The sequence below is a fragment of the Phacochoerus africanus genome, chromosome 6 (genome assembly GCF_016906955.1).
Source record: "Phacochoerus africanus isolate WHEZ1 chromosome 6, ROS_Pafr_v1, whole genome shotgun sequence".
Taxonomy (NCBI): Eukaryota; Metazoa; Chordata; class Mammalia; order Artiodactyla; family Suidae; genus Phacochoerus; species Phacochoerus africanus.
Genome location: NC_062549.1, coordinates 100,717,561 through 100,734,746, shown reverse-complemented (window position 1 = coordinate 100,734,746; position 17,186 = coordinate 100,717,561). Strand labels below are relative to the sequence as shown.

The 17,186-nt window shown below is 41.8% G+C and overlaps 1 protein-coding gene and 1 long non-coding RNA gene across 6 annotated transcripts in view; one reads left to right on the top strand and one right to left on the bottom strand.

Moving 5' to 3' along the window:
• CHD1L (chromodomain helicase DNA binding protein 1 like) overlaps nucleotides 1-14,556 on the top strand; it is a 51,491-nt gene extending 36,935 nt beyond the window's left edge. For 2 of the 4 annotated variants that reach the window (XM_047784848.1, XM_047784851.1), the window contains 9 exons: nucleotides 2,325-2,473; nucleotides 3,569-3,732; nucleotides 4,137-4,148; nucleotides 4,268-4,464; nucleotides 5,555-5,653; nucleotides 12,189-12,259; nucleotides 12,375-12,489; nucleotides 13,219-13,327; nucleotides 14,206-14,556. In XM_047784848.1, coding sequence (XP_047640804.1) covers nucleotides 2,325-2,473; nucleotides 3,569-3,732; nucleotides 4,137-4,148; nucleotides 4,268-4,464; nucleotides 5,555-5,653; nucleotides 12,189-12,259; nucleotides 12,375-12,489; nucleotides 13,219-13,327; nucleotides 14,206-14,287 — 998 coding nt within the window. In that variant the 3' untranslated portion in view covers nucleotides 14,288-14,556. Of the gene's footprint in view, nucleotides 1-2,324; nucleotides 2,474-3,568; nucleotides 3,733-4,136; nucleotides 4,149-4,267; nucleotides 4,465-5,554; nucleotides 5,654-12,188; nucleotides 12,260-12,374; nucleotides 12,490-13,218; nucleotides 13,328-14,205 lie in introns of those variants that run through there. The other 2 variants (XM_047784850.1, XR_007135535.1) reach the window with 2 other exon arrangements.
• Nucleotides 404-13,945, bottom strand: LOC125129763 (uncharacterized). 2 transcript variants are annotated; one of them, XR_007135537.1, is made up of 6 exons: nucleotides 13,326-13,945; nucleotides 12,318-12,452; nucleotides 12,066-12,218; nucleotides 7,966-8,022; nucleotides 5,484-5,608; nucleotides 404-882 (listed from the first exon to the last, which is right to left on the bottom strand). It is a non-coding gene; the product is annotated as an uncharacterized LOC125129763 (long non-coding RNA). The 2 variants fall into 2 exon arrangements; XR_007135536.1 differs by having other exon boundaries at nucleotides 12,072-12,218.
• Nucleotides 14,557-17,186: the final 2,630 nt, after the last annotated feature.

The window sequence follows — 17,186 nt, the reverse complement described above, 5'->3', positions numbered from 1 at the left end:
TGGTGGGCAGGTTTTCTCTCAGTTCCCTCACCCTGCTGCTCCTCGCCTGTGTAAGTTCTGAGCTTTTGGAGGATTGAAGGGGTCTCTGTTCTCATCATCACCCCTTGACTAAGCACCTGGGTTTTGCCTCCACTCTTCTTTTAAATCCATTATCACCCCTCCAGCCACTTACCATTTTTCTGAAGTTATTGAACTTTTTTTGTCTTTTGTCCTTTTAGGGTCACACCCGCGGCATATGGAGGTTCCCAGGCTAGGGGTCCTATTGGCACTGTTGCTGCTGGCCTACCCCAGAGCCACAGCAACGCCAGATTCGAGCCACGTCTGTGACCTACACCACAGTTCACGGCAACACCGGATCCTTAACCCACTGAGTGGGGCCAGGGATTGAACCCGCAACCTCATGTTTCCTAGTTGGATTTGTTTCTGCTGCGCCAAGACGGGAACTCCGAGTTATTGAACTTTTCATCCCCTGTTGTCTCATAGCTCTTTCTAAAATCCCTTTACTGCCGTGTAGTTGTTTGAGGTGGGGGAAGAAATAGATGTATGTGGTCCTGTTTTGAAGTTGCATTTTGATTACATTATGTACTGAAGCTGCACCCATCTCTGTACTCATCTAGATTAATTTCAGCTTATTTTCCTAATGTTTACTAGAACAAAATAAAATCTCTTTTCAGGAAAGATAATTATATTTCTGTCAGTCCAACTCTCCAAAAAAAAATTATATTTTTTTCAGGCAGTCCAGCTGCCAGAAGAGATGTCCCAGTTGTATTAAAACTTGGAATTTTGTCTTTAATCATTGAGTACAGGTTACTCTGTGGTGGATGGTCCCACTGGCAGGATAGAGATGAGGGTCTAAGCCTGAGGTCTCCAGCCTCCTCTTGCCTGCAGAGTGAAGACAGGGAGCATGGTTAAAAGAATGTAAATAAATGTGAAAAACTAGTAATTACAGCATTCCCTATCAAAATTAAATTAAAAACAGGGTGGCTTTATCTTGATTGCCAGAGTTTGTTTTTTGTTTGTTTTTTGTTTTTTTTTGGAAGCACGTTTGGAAGTTGAGAATTGCATGCAATATGAAGCTATATATGTGTTGATCATATTCGACACTTCTTGGCTCTTTATTTTTTTCCACTTGTTGATAGAGCACCTCATTGAAAGCCCCCTGCTGCTTTAATTAGCAAATCCCAATTAGAATTACAGCTGGTTGGATTTGGGTACAAGTGTGAAGCAATTGATCTCTTGAGAATGAAAATGTTTTGCTTTCGTACTCTCTAGGGAAAACAGAGCTGATTTTATAATGCTGTGGAAACACATTCTTTGGTAAAATGTGCTATTAAATATGCTTCACTTTAGATCAGTGTCTTACCTCTCTCTGGATCTAATCTTGGCCCTCTACGACGTCTCTTGACCATGTGATTCATGATCTTGTCAAATCACCCAACTTCTTTGAGCTCCTGTGTCCTCATCTGTACAATGGTGCTGTTAATGTCTGCTTTACTCTTTACACAGTTAAAAAATCAAATGTGATGGTAGATGTGGAAATGCTCTGCATAAAATACCATTCAGGTTTACACTGTCGTCCTTATTGGTATTGCTGTAATTATTATTCGCTGGACTGTTACCTTTCTATCCTTCTGTAGGCACAGTAATATACTGAAAAGAGCACACTGGCCTTCGAGTCAGAAAATCCTCCCTTCTTCATTTATTAACAGTGATAACTGAGGTGTCTCTTAATCACTGAGCCTCAGTTTTTTCCCCTTTCTTAGGTGGGTTAGTAATAACCAGGCCTGTGATGAGGCTTATGCACATGCTTTGTGAGATCTGTAAAGAATATTGTAAATCTAAGGAATTATTTTTGTGATTCTTTATTTCCTCATAGACTTTCTACTTGTTCCTTTTAATTATAGAAAAGGGGTAGGGGAAAAGGGTTGAATGTTAAAAGCGTGTTTGGAATTTAAAGAAACATGCACTTGGTTGTCTGTTACTGGGTGATGGTAAAGTCCATGAGCTTCACGCTGGGGAGTGGTGTGGAATGAATGAGCGATGAGTGATCCAAGACTCAGCAGAGACTCAAAGACCATCCAGAGATGGACCAAAAGGGCGTAGGCTACACTCTCTCCTGTGAAAGGTAAATACATGAGATCCCCATGTGGATCCCAAACGCATCATTGTCAGTGGGCCCGGAAATCCAGCACCTTCATCACCAGCTAGTCTCAGCCCGTTTAGAATACAGGCTATTCTCTTGTTTGCCCTGGTTATTGCTTTGACTAGAATCTATCTATTTTTCTTTAGCATCTAACATTTCTTTCTGTGTTTTATGTTCTTAGAAAACCATATGTACTTATTTGAAGGTAAAGATTATTCTAAGGAGCCTAGTAAAGAAGACAGAAAATCATTTGAGCAACTGGTGAATCTTCAGAAAACCCTTTTGGAGAAAACTGGTCAAGAGGGCCGGTTACTCCGAAATAAAGGCAGTGTAAGAACTATTAATTTATGTAAGAATAAAATTTATGTAAGAATAAATTCTTCCAAACTTTCATCCTAAGAGAACAAAAAATGATGCTGGGAGTGATTTGTTAAGAAATAAGTGTGTAAGTATTTGTTGAAATATAAGTATAATTAACCATATATCAGTGTAAAAAGTCGGCATAAAAATATTAACAAGGAGGGTATATTTTGCCATTTAATGCAGATGATAGCAGCTCTGTACATCTAACCCACCCTGAAGGGATCACTATATTACACCAGAATAGCATATCCTGCTGCTGACAATCATGACTCTATGTCATTAAGAGAGGTAGCAATCATAAATGATGTATGTAATGTCCACAGTATTTGGCACTTAGTATGTGCTCATTAAATGGTAGCTATTGTTAAGACAATCATGATGTTAAAATACTCTGTTTGAGAAAGAATGACATAATACATTGAGAGAATGATATAATAACATTGAGGAAGAGTTCCATTAAAAACAGTTAAACCTGGAGTTCCCGTCGTGGCGCAGTGGTTAACGAATCCCACTAGGAACCATGAAGTTGCGGGTTCGGTCCCTGCCCTTGCTCAGTGGGTTAACGATCCGGCGTTGCCGTGAGCTGTGGTGTAGGTTGCAGACACGACTCGGATCCCGCGTTGCTGTGGCTCTGGCGTAGGCCGGTGGCTACAGCTCCGATTCAACCCCTAGCCTGGGAACCTCCATATGCCACGGGAGTGGCCCAAGAAATAGCAACAACAACAACAGACAAAAAGACAAAAAAAACAAACAAACAAAAAACAAACAGTTAAACCTAAAATGCATCCTGCAGGGTTTGCTTAATGACGTATTGCTGTACTAACCATGCCAGTGCTTTGGTTCAGTTGAGCACACAGTATCCTGGTTACCAGGCCTACAGGATGTATAAATTGAAGTGTCTTGCCATCACTTCCCACCACCCAAGATGGCGTGGAGATGCAGTGTTTTGTGAAATATCAAGCATGTTGCTTCCGCGCAGAGTGTGTTTTAGGGATAAACAAAACTCATGAAGCAGCAGCTGGCCCCCACCCTTCCTGGTTGCAAATCTTGGTCTTCCCACAGGTTCTCATCCCCGGCCTTGTGGAGGGATCCACCCAAAGGAAGCGGATTCTGAGCCCAGAAGAACTGGAGGACAGACGGAAGAAAAGGCAAGAAGCAGCAGCCAAAAGAAAGAGACTAATAGAGGAGAAGAAGAGGAAAAAGGAAGAAGCCGAACATAAGAAAAAGTATGTGTTATTCGACTGTGTTGTTAACAAAGCTGAGGTAAGGGAATCACTGTTGCCTAGTGAGTCTACTGTTGAACATCACTTTCAAATTGCAGAAAACTTCTAGAAAGCTTGTAGTTCCTGCTGGTAATGGAATACTTTTTTAAAGATTAAACTTTAACCTTAACTGTTAGTCTGCTAAGAGAACAGTCCTGAGTGCCTAAGGCAAGAGAAGATACATTGAGTTGAAGCTAGAAAATTTTAGGATTTTATTATAGCTGTCTGACAAAGAGTAGTTTCCTTGAAATAGTACCTTGTAGTCACATGTTCTTAAAAGCAGTGACATCCAGTGGCTGCTCGTTTTTGAAGTATAGTCAGGAGGCTGTTAGGCTAATCAGTGTGACTTCGTGTTTATTTACACATAGGCAGAAGACAGGGTGAGTTTCTCATTGCCTCTGCAGTTGGCACTTACTGTTTGTGAATAGCAGTACAGAATGTGCTCCAAGGGAAACTGAGACAGGCCCAGTTCATTTCCTGTTCTCTCTGGCCACTGAAGGATGGCCTGGTGGGAGTCCAACGGTTACCAGTCCTTCTGCCTGCCTTCCGAGGACAGCGAGCCAGAGGACGAGGCAGAAGAGAGCTCTGCTCCACTGGATTATGCAGACCCAGACTCGACCTCCATCAAGTATGTGAGCGGTGATGTCACCCACCCACAGGCCGGGGTGGAGGATGCTGTCATCGTGCACTGTGTAGGTAGGAGAAGTGGTGGGGCCATGATCTTTATGGTGCCAAGAGCTGGGGAAGGTGAGGCAGAACCTAGGGGTGATTAGTGGGCACAGTGCATTCCTGTGTGATCAAATTGAGCCTGAATTTTAGAACCAGGAGACTAGGGGTGATTAGTGGGCACAGTGCATTCCTGTGTGATCAAATTGAGCCTGAATTTTAGAACCAGGAGACTGGGTTTGATTCTCGTCTCTCTCATTTAGCCCAGCCTCTGTGGGCCTCGACTTTGTTATCTGTATAATAGGATAACACCTGCCCTGTTCTCTGCACAGCAGAGGGTGGAAGGAGGCAACATCTACAAGATAAATTGCATCTTTAGAGAAGAAGCAAAACTCCAAGCATGTTCTTCCCTCATGACTTTTTTCTCTGCCTGGAACCCCCTTTCCCAGGGTAGTCACATCAAGCCTTGTTCAAATGTCTGCATCCCAAAGTTTGCCCAGACTCCATCCTCACCCCTTTGTTTTCCTCTATCCATTTTCCTACCTTATCTTGGTGACACTTAAGCACTTTGCTTATCTGTTTCATTGCACTAGAAAATAAGCTTCATGGGAGCAGGTTTTTTTTTTTTTTTTGGTCCACTTCTGTAACCCTCATGCTTAAAACAATCCCTGACCTGTAATACTAACAAATATTTCTAGTATGATTGTATGAATGAATGACTCTAAATACATGGTACTAATCAGCTGTGTTAGTACCAGCTTGAAAATGTCCTTTAGCATTTCAACTTTTTACCTGTAAAATGAGAGTTGTGTGCTGTCTATTATATCTACCCTCCTTCCTTCCCCAGCCATCTCCCGGGAATTACAGAAGTACCATAAATTTTGCTCTTTCAGAACTCTTCATTTTTCCGATACTTTTCCTGTTATGATGTCCAGGTATATATCCAGAAAACTTAAACATAGTTGAGAAGTGCAACATGTAATCTGCCTGGGAGATTAGTTTTTTCTTCCCTTTGAAAAATCATTCTTCTATAGATCTCTCTGACATACCTTTGTGTTTTTTAAAATTGTGGACTGATTTTAGCTTCTTATAGAAGAAACTTTTCTCTTTCTTATATCAGATGATTCTGGCCACTGGGGCAGAGGTGGTTTATTCACAGCTCTAGAAGCAAGATCTGCAGAGCCAAGAAAAATATATGAGCTGGCTGGGAAAATGAAAGGTAAGAAGCAAAGCAGAGAGAAGGGTTAAGGATGTAACAAGAGGGGAGAGGACACTTAGGCCAGGTATCATGTCCATTAAAAAACCCCAGATGAGGAGTTGGAAGAACTTGTTGGAGTCCAAATTCTGTCCTCAGCTAGTTGATATGTGACTTTGAGGCAATCTCCTAGCCTCCCCGTGCCTGTTTTCTCATTTGTAATTTGTGAATAATACTTCTTTCACCCACCTCATGGGACTATAATGGGGATAATGGTTGTGCAGGTATTTTGATAAATGTCAATCCCTGCACGCATGTATTGGCTTGAAGATCATTTCATTGCTTTACCCAGTTCACCCCCCTTGCAGGACTCTCTCTTGGAAATGTCAGACGCTCATAGGAGAAATGAGACAGACCCTTGAGGTGCTTACAGGAGCTGGGTGCTGCAGTGAAGGGGACTGCACTGTGAGGTTGGCACAGGCTGGGCCATAATGCTCTCTGGAGACAGACTAGAGCTGTCTGGGGCTGGGGGAACTTGAAAGGCTGAACAGTATTCTCCCTTGGCATAGAGAAGGGGCACGGGCACCTCCTTTTATGTCTGGAAATCACGGAGTGGCAAGAGGAGTAAACTGATTACTGGGATTATTTCCTGAGGAACTTGAGAGGCTAAAGGATCTCATCCATTAGAGAGAGTCTTTCCAATTTCTTACAGGTTGGTTTTTCCTGACTCATCTGCTTGCTTCTCTAGGGTAGAGAGGGATATAAGGATTTAGAGAGAATACTCTTGCTTCTAAAACAGATTCCTGAAAAAAAGGGTTTAATATGTGTTGCAATAATTAACCCAGATCTAGATATTGCTTGGGCAGTTGGAAAAGAGAGAATTCAGGGGAGGCTGGAGCTAGAGATGCAGATTGAGGAGTCATCATTTGGATCCTTGTTTAAAACCCTGAGAGACATGGGATGGAGAAAGGGGGGAGAGGCAGAGAACAGAGCACAGGAAACACCTCTGTTTAGGAGCAGAGGCAAGAAGGGAGATAGAAGGAATTGTCAGGAAAATAATGTCACTACATTGAGACTGTAGTGTTTTTGATGTACAAGAGAGGAAGTATGTGTCAGGAAGTGGGCTGCAGTGTCAGACTTAAGTGTAAGGATGAGAGCTGGGAAAAGGCCATTGAATCTGCCTCAAGGGCTGTTAGATGACTGTGGAGCACTTTGAAGAGAGTGTGAAAAGTAAAACCTGGTTGCACAGAGTTAAGGTATCAGTGGTCAGTAAGGAAAGAAAGAAGGGAGTGTGCCCTCTTTCCTGAAGAAGGATTGAAATAGGGTACAGTGGGGTAGATGAAATGTGGGCTTAGATTTCCAGGGAGGGCTTCATGGAAGTGGTGAAAGTTATCTGGAGCCTGGAAAGATGGGTTGAATTTAAAAGAGGTGGAGAGAAAGGGCGAGAAGGTTTTTGGGATCCTGTAACTCCGTCATTCCCAGTATGGGGTGTTGAATGACCCAGGCAATTACACAGTAGATGCTTTTGGGGATGGTATATAGGCTGGACAGGCTGGAGTAGAGGGTTTATTTAGGCTAAGGATTAGAGGAGAAATTCGATTTTGAAGAAGAGCCATATTATAGAAAACTGTACATGGGTTTGTCCAGGGAGATGTTGTTCTGGGCAGGACCTTATCCAATGGCTAAATGGCTAGTCATGGGAGATTTGAATAGAAGAGTGGCATAGCAGAGCAAATATTTTAGAATGACTAAAATAAATCTAAAAGATTGGGGTATGCAGGACAGATTGAGAGGACAAAAGGTTCAAACTGGAGTATGCAAAACCATAGAATTAAATTAGTAAATTTCTTTAGAGAATTTGATTTAGATAAGGTAGGAAAATATAGAAATATAGTAGAATGCAGTATTTGAATAGTTCGGGACAAACATAATACTCTTCTAAAAGAATTTCAAGTTCATCATGCCCCACCCTCTCCCAGCCAGCCAGATGCCTCTGGGTTTTGCATTCATCTAGTACCTATAGGAATACTTTGTAGGTAATGTTTGAGGGGATCATGAAGATTCAGGAGCGAAGGCGGGACACCAGCAACATGGTAGCATAAGATGTTTCTCCTTTAATCCTCCCTTTTAACCAGTGGATTAGACATCCATACATGAACAGAAGTGCCTGGGCACGTCTCCTAGGAGACCCAGGAGGAGAAACACCCACCACTGTAATGAGTTAGTCACAAACATCCATACAGGCAAGCAATCAGTGGAGACAGTGAAGCTGTCTAGACCCCTCTCTCTGGTATAGCACAGAAATCAGGTGGGTGCTTCCCAGGGAAGGTACTCACATACAGGAGAGAACTTGCAGCAGTCCAGCCTTCCTTGAGGGAGACCTCAGCATACCACTGGAGAAAAATCAAAGAAAAATATGAGTTAGTTTGCAGCAGTGGTGGTAAGAGAAACTTTCCCAGCATGAACCCTCCCCCCACCAAGGAGACACTGCAGGCGGCTCACTTTTCCAGCAGAGGCCCCCTTGCTACTGTCATCAGGTGGAGTGCAGCTCAAAAAACAACCTGAAGTACTAATGTGGGAGCTCCACTACTAGGGGTGGTGGGAAAGAGGCAGATTAAGAATTTCAAATGGCATCAAAGAAGTGTCCTTAGTAGGAAGTTCAGGCAGGACCCCCTGGGAATTTCCCTACCAAGTAGTATGTGGGCATTCCCGACACACCAAGTGTTAAAATCCACACCTACTGCTGGCTCCCTGTGTTCCCGAGTGTGTCTGTGACAGCACGCTCTAATAAATCAGAAGCCCTCTCAGAACAGGTCCTGTTGGTGGGCCAGGAAGAAACCACAAAACTTGAGCTGTAGCGCCACCTTGTGGGGAAAAAGGTTTCCAGCCAGCCTAGTGAATTGTGGGAATCAGAGAAGACAAAAAAGCTTAAAAATTTGGCCACAGGACTGAGCAAGAAGAGTGGAATACAAACACATACGAAAAACTGAGATAATATCAGTACCATAGAACATAATACGCTGTCTGCTGAATTAAATGAGCACAGAGTTAAGGAAGTATTTGCTACTTACAGTGCAAAAGCACCAGTGCATGACTACCAGGAATATGAAAAATCAAGGGAATACTGCATCACAAAAAGAAAATGACAGTTCTTCAGCAACCATGCTCAAAGGCACAGAATAGTGATCTAACTGATAAGGAATTCAGAATAGCAGTTATGAAGAAACTCGGTGAATTACAAGGAGATTCAGAAAGGCAGTTCAATAAAATCAGGAATAAAATATGTTAACACAGTGAGATTGAAATTTAAAAAAAAAAAACCCAAACTGTGGATGAGATGAAGAATGCAATAGAGAGCAGCTCTAGCAAGGGAGACCATATGGAAGAAAGCATAAGTGACTTGGAAGACAGGAATCTTGAAATAACAAGAGATGGAGGAACAGAAATTTAAAAAGAGTGAAGCAAGCCTGTGTGAGCTATGAGATTGAATAAAGAAACCATCAGAAATCAATGATAGAGAATCTTAAAGGCATCCAGGGAAAAGAAGAATGGAACCTACAAAGGAACTCCCACTAGGCTATCAGCGGATTTCTCAGCAGAAACTCTACAGGCTGCAGGAGTGGAATGACATATTTAAAGTATTGAAAGATTAAAATTTCCAACCAAGAATACTTGACCAGCAAAGTTATGAAGGAGAAATAAAGGCTTTCCCAGACAAACAAAATCTCAGAGAGTTCACCACTACAACACCTGCCTTGTAAGAAAATGCTAAAAGGAGTTCTTCAAGCCAGAATGAAAAGACATTCATCAGTGACATGAACACATATGAAAGTACACAGCGGACTGGTAAAAGTAAAATAAGCAATCATGATTTAGAACACTAGCTGTTCACCTAGAATATAAAAAGGAAAAGAGTCATAAAAATAACTAGAGCTGCTAGAAGTGGCTAGTGAATATACAACATAAAAAGAGGTAAATTGTGACATGTGCAGCATAAAGGGGAGGAGTAAGAGGATGGAGCCCTTCCTTATAGGCAATCAAACATAAGTTGCTCTCAGTCTAAAACTCACTGTTCGATTTATAAAACGTTTCATGTAAGCCCCATGGTAACACACAAAGCAAAAACCTAGAGCAAATCCACAAAAGGCAAAGAAAGGGGAACCAGAACATAGCACCTCAGAAAGTAACCGATTTGCAAAGGTAGACAGAAACCTTTCCTAGAAAGGTAGGAAAAAGAAACAATCAAAATACAAAACAACTTGAAAGCAACAACAAGCTGGCATTAGTAAGTCCTTATATATAATTACCCTATATATAAATGGATCGAATTAATCAAAAGGCACAGAGTGGCTAGGTGGATTAAAAAAAAAAAAAAAGACCCAACCCTATAGTGCCTATAAGAGTCCCACTTGAGCCTTAAAGACCCACATAGACTCAAAGTGAAGAGATGGAAAATATATTCCATGCATGTGAAAACCAAAAGAAAGTGGAAGTAGCTGTATTTATATCACTCAAAATAGACTCTAAGCCAAACTGGTAATAAGAGGCAAAGAAGGTCACTATATCATGATAAAGGGATCAATTCATCAAGAAGATACAGCAATTCTAAACATATATGCACCCAACATCGGTGTACCCAGATACTAAAAAACATGAAGGGAGAAACAGTCAACAATTCAATTAATAATAGGGGAATTCAGTACCCCAGTCAGTAATACATAAATCATCTAAAAAATCAACAAGGAAAATAATGGGCTTGAACTAAACATTAGACCTAATAGACCTAACAGGCATCTGTAGAACATCCCACCCAACGGCAGCAGAATACACATTCTTAAGTACATGTGGAACATTTTCAATGATTATGTGATAGGGCAAGAAACAAGTCTTAGCAAAATAAGACCATTAAAGTCATACCATGTTTCTTTTCTGCTCATAATGATATTAAACTAGAAATAAATGAGGGAAGCTAGAAAATCTAAAAGTATGTGGGAACTAAACAACACATTCCTGAACAACCAGTGGGTCAAAGAAACTAAAGGAAAATCAAATATCTCAAAAAAATGAAAATGGAAACACATGGAGTTCCCGTCGTGGCGCAGTGGTTAACAAATCCAACGAGGAACCATGAGGTTGCGGGTTTGATCCCTGGCCTTGCTCAGTGGGTTAAGGATCCGGCGTTGCTGTGAGCTGTGGTGTAGGTTGCAGACGTGGCTCGGATCCTGTGGCTCTGGTGTAGGCCGGCGGCTACAGTGTTGATTCGACCCCTAGCCTGGGAACCTCCATATGCTGCGGGAGCGGCCCTAGAAAAGGCAAAAAGGCAAAAAAAAAAAAAAGGAAACACAACATACTAAAGCCTATGGGATGCTGCAAAAACAGTTCTGAGAGGGAAGCTTATAGCAAAAAATGTATTACGATATGAGACGGATTGCAGGTAATCAACATATCTTTATCCCTCAAGGAACTAGAAAAGAGAAACAAATTAAGCCCAAAGTTGGCAGAAGGAAGGAAATAAAATTTAGAGCATAAATAAATGACACAGAGACCAGAAAAACAAAAAAGATCAATGAAACTTAAGAGCTAGTTTTTCAAATAGATAAGCAAAATTGATAAACTTTTAGCAAGACTAACAAAAGTAGACTCAAAACTAGAAAAATTATAACTGATCCTACAGAAATATACAATCATTAGAGACTTACTATGAGTCATTGTACACCAACAAATTAGAACCTAGAAGAAATTGATAAGTTTATAGAATATACAGTCTACCAAGACTGAGCCAATAAGAACAAGGAAGTCTGAATAGACCAATAATGAGTAGAGATTGACTCAGTAATTAAAAACCTCCCAACACAGAAAACTCCCCAGACCAGATGGCTTTACTGGCAAATTCTACCAGACATCTAAAGAAGAATTAATGCCAGTCCTTTTCAAACTCTTCCAAAAAATTGAAAAGGGGGGAATCCTTCCAAACTCATTTTATGAGGCCAGTATTACACTGATATAAAGCCAGATAAGGATACTACAAGCAATCAAAAAACTATAGGCCAATATTCCTGATAAATATAGATGCAACATTTCTCAACAAAATATTAGCAAACCTAATTCAGGAACTCATTAAAAGGATTACACACCATGACCAAGGGGGAATTTTCCCTGAGATGCAGGGATGGCTTAACATAGACAAGTCAATAAATGTTATATATCACATTAATAGAACGAAAGACAAAAGTGAGCATCTCAATAGATGCAGAAAAAGCATTTGACAAAGTACAACATCCTTTCATTATAAGATTCCCTCTATAGATTGCATATAGAAGGAACATACTTCAGTATAATAAAGGCCATATACAACAAACCCACAGCTAACATATTCCACAGAGAAGTGAAAGCTTTTCCTCTAAGACTAGGAACAAGACAGGGGTGCTACTCTTACTCAAACCTGAGTGTATGTGGAAGAGGCAGGGTATAGGGAGGATTCAGAATAGTCCTTCCTCAGGGGTCTCATTCTGTAGTCAACTTTGTGTTCTTCCTGTTGCTCCTTTTTATTTTACTTCAGATTTGAGTTTGGGAGGTGTCCTTTTATTTCCTATTGATGAGAAAGAGTCAAGAAACAAAGGACAAGATTTGGTAAGTTAAAAAAAAAAAAAAAAACACCCAAATTTATCAGAGCTAAAATTCTACTCACATCACCTCCTTTTGAAACTGCTCCTGCTTCCCCCTATCTAATGATTCTTCCTCCTAGTTGGCCTTGATTGTGGCTCAGCACCGCGATCGCTCCAATGTCCTGTCTGGCATTAAGTTGGCAGCCCTAGAAGAGGGCCTGAAGAAGATATTCTTAGCAGCAAGGAAGAAGAAAGGTAAGCTTTTCCTTTTGTGTTCAGGATGACTTTCTGTTTCCAAGCATGTGGTGTGATTTTTAAAAGGAGACGAGAAATGTCAAGACACCATTCAGTATATGTGGTAAAGGTAAGCCCCAGTCTGAGAGACCACAGAAGTAATGGCCTCTCCATCTTGTATTTGCAAAGCCCTTTTCCTTTCTGAATTGCCTTTGTATCCATTATCTCTGGACCGTCTGCATCCACTGGGGTATTTGTATCATGATTTTACAGATGGAGAAGCAAAGGACCAGAGATGAAGTAGACCAGTCACATGTAGTTGTGCTGTTTATTGTATCCCCTTTGGGAGAGTCAGAGTCCACATTAGCAGATAGTTCTCTGCCAAAGCTCAGAGTTTAATTTTGTTTCCAAACCCAGTGGGTCTCAGAGCTTGTTGATCGAGTGCTAAAGAATCTGCTTATTTTAATAACATCTTGATCATTGATCATATTCTGTTTCCATTGTACCTGCTTTTTTTCCAGAGCCTATATGTCCCCATGTTAGATAGAATTTAGTTTTTTCCCCATAACAATCCCTCCCCAGAATATTTGACATTACAATTGTATGCTTGAGTGGGACAAACCAAGATTGTATACATTTTATTAGAAACCACAAAGTGACTCAGAATATGTTATTATCTCCTATGTATCTCTTATACACAATCAATTTGATGAAGACCTCGTGATCTTTTTTTTTTTTAACAAAAAACAGCAAGTGTCCATCTTCCACGCATTGGACACGCCACGAAAGGTTTTAACTGGTATGGTACTGAGCGACTTATTCGGAAACACTTGGCCGCAAGAGGCATCCCAACTTACATGTATCCTTTTGTTATCCTAGCGGTGTGCTCTTCCAGCTCCAATGGGAAGATGTCTTGCATTTTCTGGTATCAATATTAAATCCAAGGCCAAGTCCTCTTCTGCATTCTTTTCACTGTGCTCCTCTTCAATGAGAAAAAACTAAGAACCATTTTCTAACTTGTATATATCCAAGGAGATAAATACACCTAAGCATTTCTGGTGCCAACAACTAGCTTAAAAGATATATGAAGAGTTAATTGAATGACTGCTATTTGCAAACCATTGAATCTCTCTCACATTATTCCTGTGAAGACCCTTCAGGCCCGTAGACCAAGGCCTGATTCTAAGAACTTCACTCTATTCACTAAAATAACCAAGTACATGGTTTTATTTCTGAGCCTGTTCAGTGTATTCTTAAGGAGCAGTGTGAAATTCATGTTGATTATCAGGATACAATGTAGTTTTGCTCAACTAGTATTTTCTTCTAAAGACCTGCCTGCTAAATAAATTATCATTGTTGGAACCATGATACGAAGTTCAGAATAACTGGAAGAAGCTGAATTGACCCCCAAGTCAATTATACAGAAATTTCATCGTTTCACTAGTGAAATGAATTCACTCAGTGGTGGTTTATTTAAATCATTATAAAAACTTAGCAGAGAGGTTATGTTTTATACACTTGCACAAGTCAAGCAGTGTCAAAAGAGTTTGAGTATATCGGATAATAATTCTGCAGTAATATGTATGAAAAATGTAGGAAGGGTTTATGATATGGCGAAAGGAAATTAAGGCATACTACTTCTGGAGTGGCTATTTCAGTAATTACTAAAGACCTAGTAGTTTTAGTAAAGTTGATTTTAAAGTGATGAAGTATATATTCCTTGACCATCCTTATCAGATATTACTTTCCTCGAAGCAAGGCTTCCATCCTTCATTCACAGGCCTCCTCATCTTCCTCCTCAAGACAGCTGGTGCCTTAACTATTGGCCCAGCCTCAGATCCAGCCTTCAGCAGCCAGCTAAGATATTTGCTCAAAGCTACTGTAATAGAGTATTTCAAAAAGGAATCCGGATCTGGTGGGCCTCTGAGATACTCTGTTTTTTGGAATTCTAATTTTGTTCTCCTGGATGTGATACCAATTTCTACCTGTAATACAAGGATGCACAAGTTATTTGAGAAAATCCTTTGACAGTTTGCAGGGCTCCAGTTTGCATAGCTATTTGAATAATAATAAGTTTTCTTTCTCTAATGGTTTCATTGCTTTCTTTCCCCTCAATCTAAGTTTTCTTCCCCTCTGTCAGACTGGATTCTTTATAGTGAGAAAGACAAATGGATTAAGGAGAAAGGAAAGTAATAGGAGAACAGAGTGGCTTGGGGAGAAAGAAGTGCCTTCAGCCACTTCGTGCCTTGGAGAGATAGGTCTCTGAGGGGCAGAGGCTGAGCAGTGAGATTCTTCATCAGACAGGTGGAAGCCCTGCTGTCCTTTTCGCCCTCCTCAGCATTCAGATCTAGAAGTACACACCGTCTACGGCCATACCACCCTGAACGCGCCCTGTCTCGTCAGATCTAGAAGTACACACATTGGCCCAGAGGCCTGTCAAATGTGATTTCAGAGAAACCAGAGGATCTCCTTTCCCTCTCCCACCAAATTCAGTTCAGCCTCAAGAAATAAGGGGATTGTGGAAATGGCACAAAGCTGACATTGAATGTCAGATTAGGGAGGGTGAGGGGCTGAGAGCCACCAGAGAAGGAGTCTTAGGTAGAGACACCATATAAGCCATGGCCTTTCTCACTTTTGTATGTGAAGTCTCTGTTTTGGCCAACTGTCCTCAACCAGCCTGGTTTCTGCTGCTTTGAGGCACCTAGTGTGCCCAGAACCTAGCCTGCCCGGAACCTAGCATGCTCAACACCTACCATACCCAGAAGCCTCAGCCCTGGGGCCTTGATTCAGGGAACCCTGGCTACTGGGGGTCTCAGAGTTGGGACCATGACCTTCTAAGGAAGGTGGTGCCTTTAGCACCTGGGCTATCCTGTTCTATTTGACTCTCTCCCCAGTTCTGTCACCCTTTAATAATTTAGGATCCAGGAGTTCCTGTTGTGGTGCAGTGGAAAAGAATCCGAGTAGGAACCAAGAGGTTGCGGGCTCGATCACTGGCCTTACTCAGTGGGTTAAGGATCTGGCGTTGCTGTGAGCTGTGCTGTGGGTCACAGACAAGGCTCGGCTCTGGCGTGGCTGTGGCATAGGCCGGCGGCTACAGCTCCAATTAGACCCCTAGCCTGGGAACCTCCGTATGCTGCGGGTGTGGACCTAAAAAAACAAAAAGACCAACAACAACAAAAAATTTAATATCTGTGTTGAAGACCTAGTAGACCGTATATTCATGATTCCTTAATTTGTTTTTCCTAAAATTCCTTAGTTTCATTTTTACTTCTTCCTATCTACTACTGTTACCACCAGCCCTTAACACATAGGTGATTACTTTTAACCTCTAAAACTAGCGTCCTAGGTCTTAGAAGCAGAACTGGAACTCTAAAAAGGGAGACTACAGAGAAACCTAACCTAATGCACAGGTAAGCTATCGGGCCTTTAAGAGCAGCCGGAGTCCAACAGGTGAGATATAAGTAGGGGCAAAGAAAACTTGGTTGTCTGAAAGCTGTATACCCACCAGAGAAGCTGTACGTCCTTTGGATAGCAGAGTCGTGGGGCTAGCCACCCACAGATGTTGCTAAACATTTGCGAGGGGCATCAGAGCAGGAAACTCACTCCCAAAGGTGGCATAGCTGACCTTTTCAGGGGCACAGGTGTTTTTTTGAAAAGAGAGGGGCTTCTTTTTCACCCTATACTCTGTCCTTCTTGCTCTAGCTATGTGGGCTTTTTCTCTGGATGGAGGCCCTGGGCCATGACCTTGTGCCACCTGGTAACCTGTTAGCGGCAGCTCCCTTCCTTCCTTTTCCATCTCTGCTTGCTCATCAGAGTGGAGAACATTGCCCTGCTCTATCTCTATACGTCTTTTCTGTCTCGTAATCCCTTCAGTCTTCCCATCAAAGGGTGCCCCTGTCTGGGAAGGAAGAATGAAAGCAGATACTGACTTTATCCCAAGGGCTCTGTTCTGTTTCCTCCACAGCATCTTTGATGTCATCTGGCCCTCCCCTCTGAGGAGGCTATGATAGGGCCTAGAGGACAACAAAAAAGTTTGTTCACTGATGAGCTTTTGTGCAGAAGTTTGTACCATAAACGTCAATATAAAAACCCTGTGTATTGAAATAGGCATTTGTCCTGAAATTTTCTCTGTGTACAATCTTACATGTTTTCTTGATTTTTAATAAACTACGTAGTAACATGCCTATAACTTTTATTTTTAGTCCCATCAATCTAAACTACATTCTACTGGGAGTTTCTTTTTTTTTCTTTTTCTTTTTTTTTTTTTTGTCTTTTTGCTATTTCTAGGGCCACTCCCGTGTGGCATATGGAAGTTCCCAGGCTAGGGGTCCAATCGGAGCTGTAGCCGCCGGCCTACGCCAGAGCCACAGCAGCGCGGGATCCGAGCCGCATCTGCAACCTACACCACAGCTCACGGCAACGCCGGATCCTTAACCCACTGAGCAAGGGCAGGGACCGAACCCGCAACCTCATGGTTCCTAGTCGATTCGTTAACTACTGCGCCATGACGGGAACTCCTACTGGGAGTTTCTATTGTGGCTCAGCAAGTTAAGAACCTGACTAGTATCCTTGAGGATGTGGCTGTGTTTCCTAGTCTTGCTCAGTGGGTTAAGGATCTGGTGCGGCTGTGGCTGTGGCGTAGGCTGGCAGCTGCAGCTCTGATTCGATCCCTAGCCTGGGAACTTCCATATACCACAGGTGTGGCCCTTAATAAATAT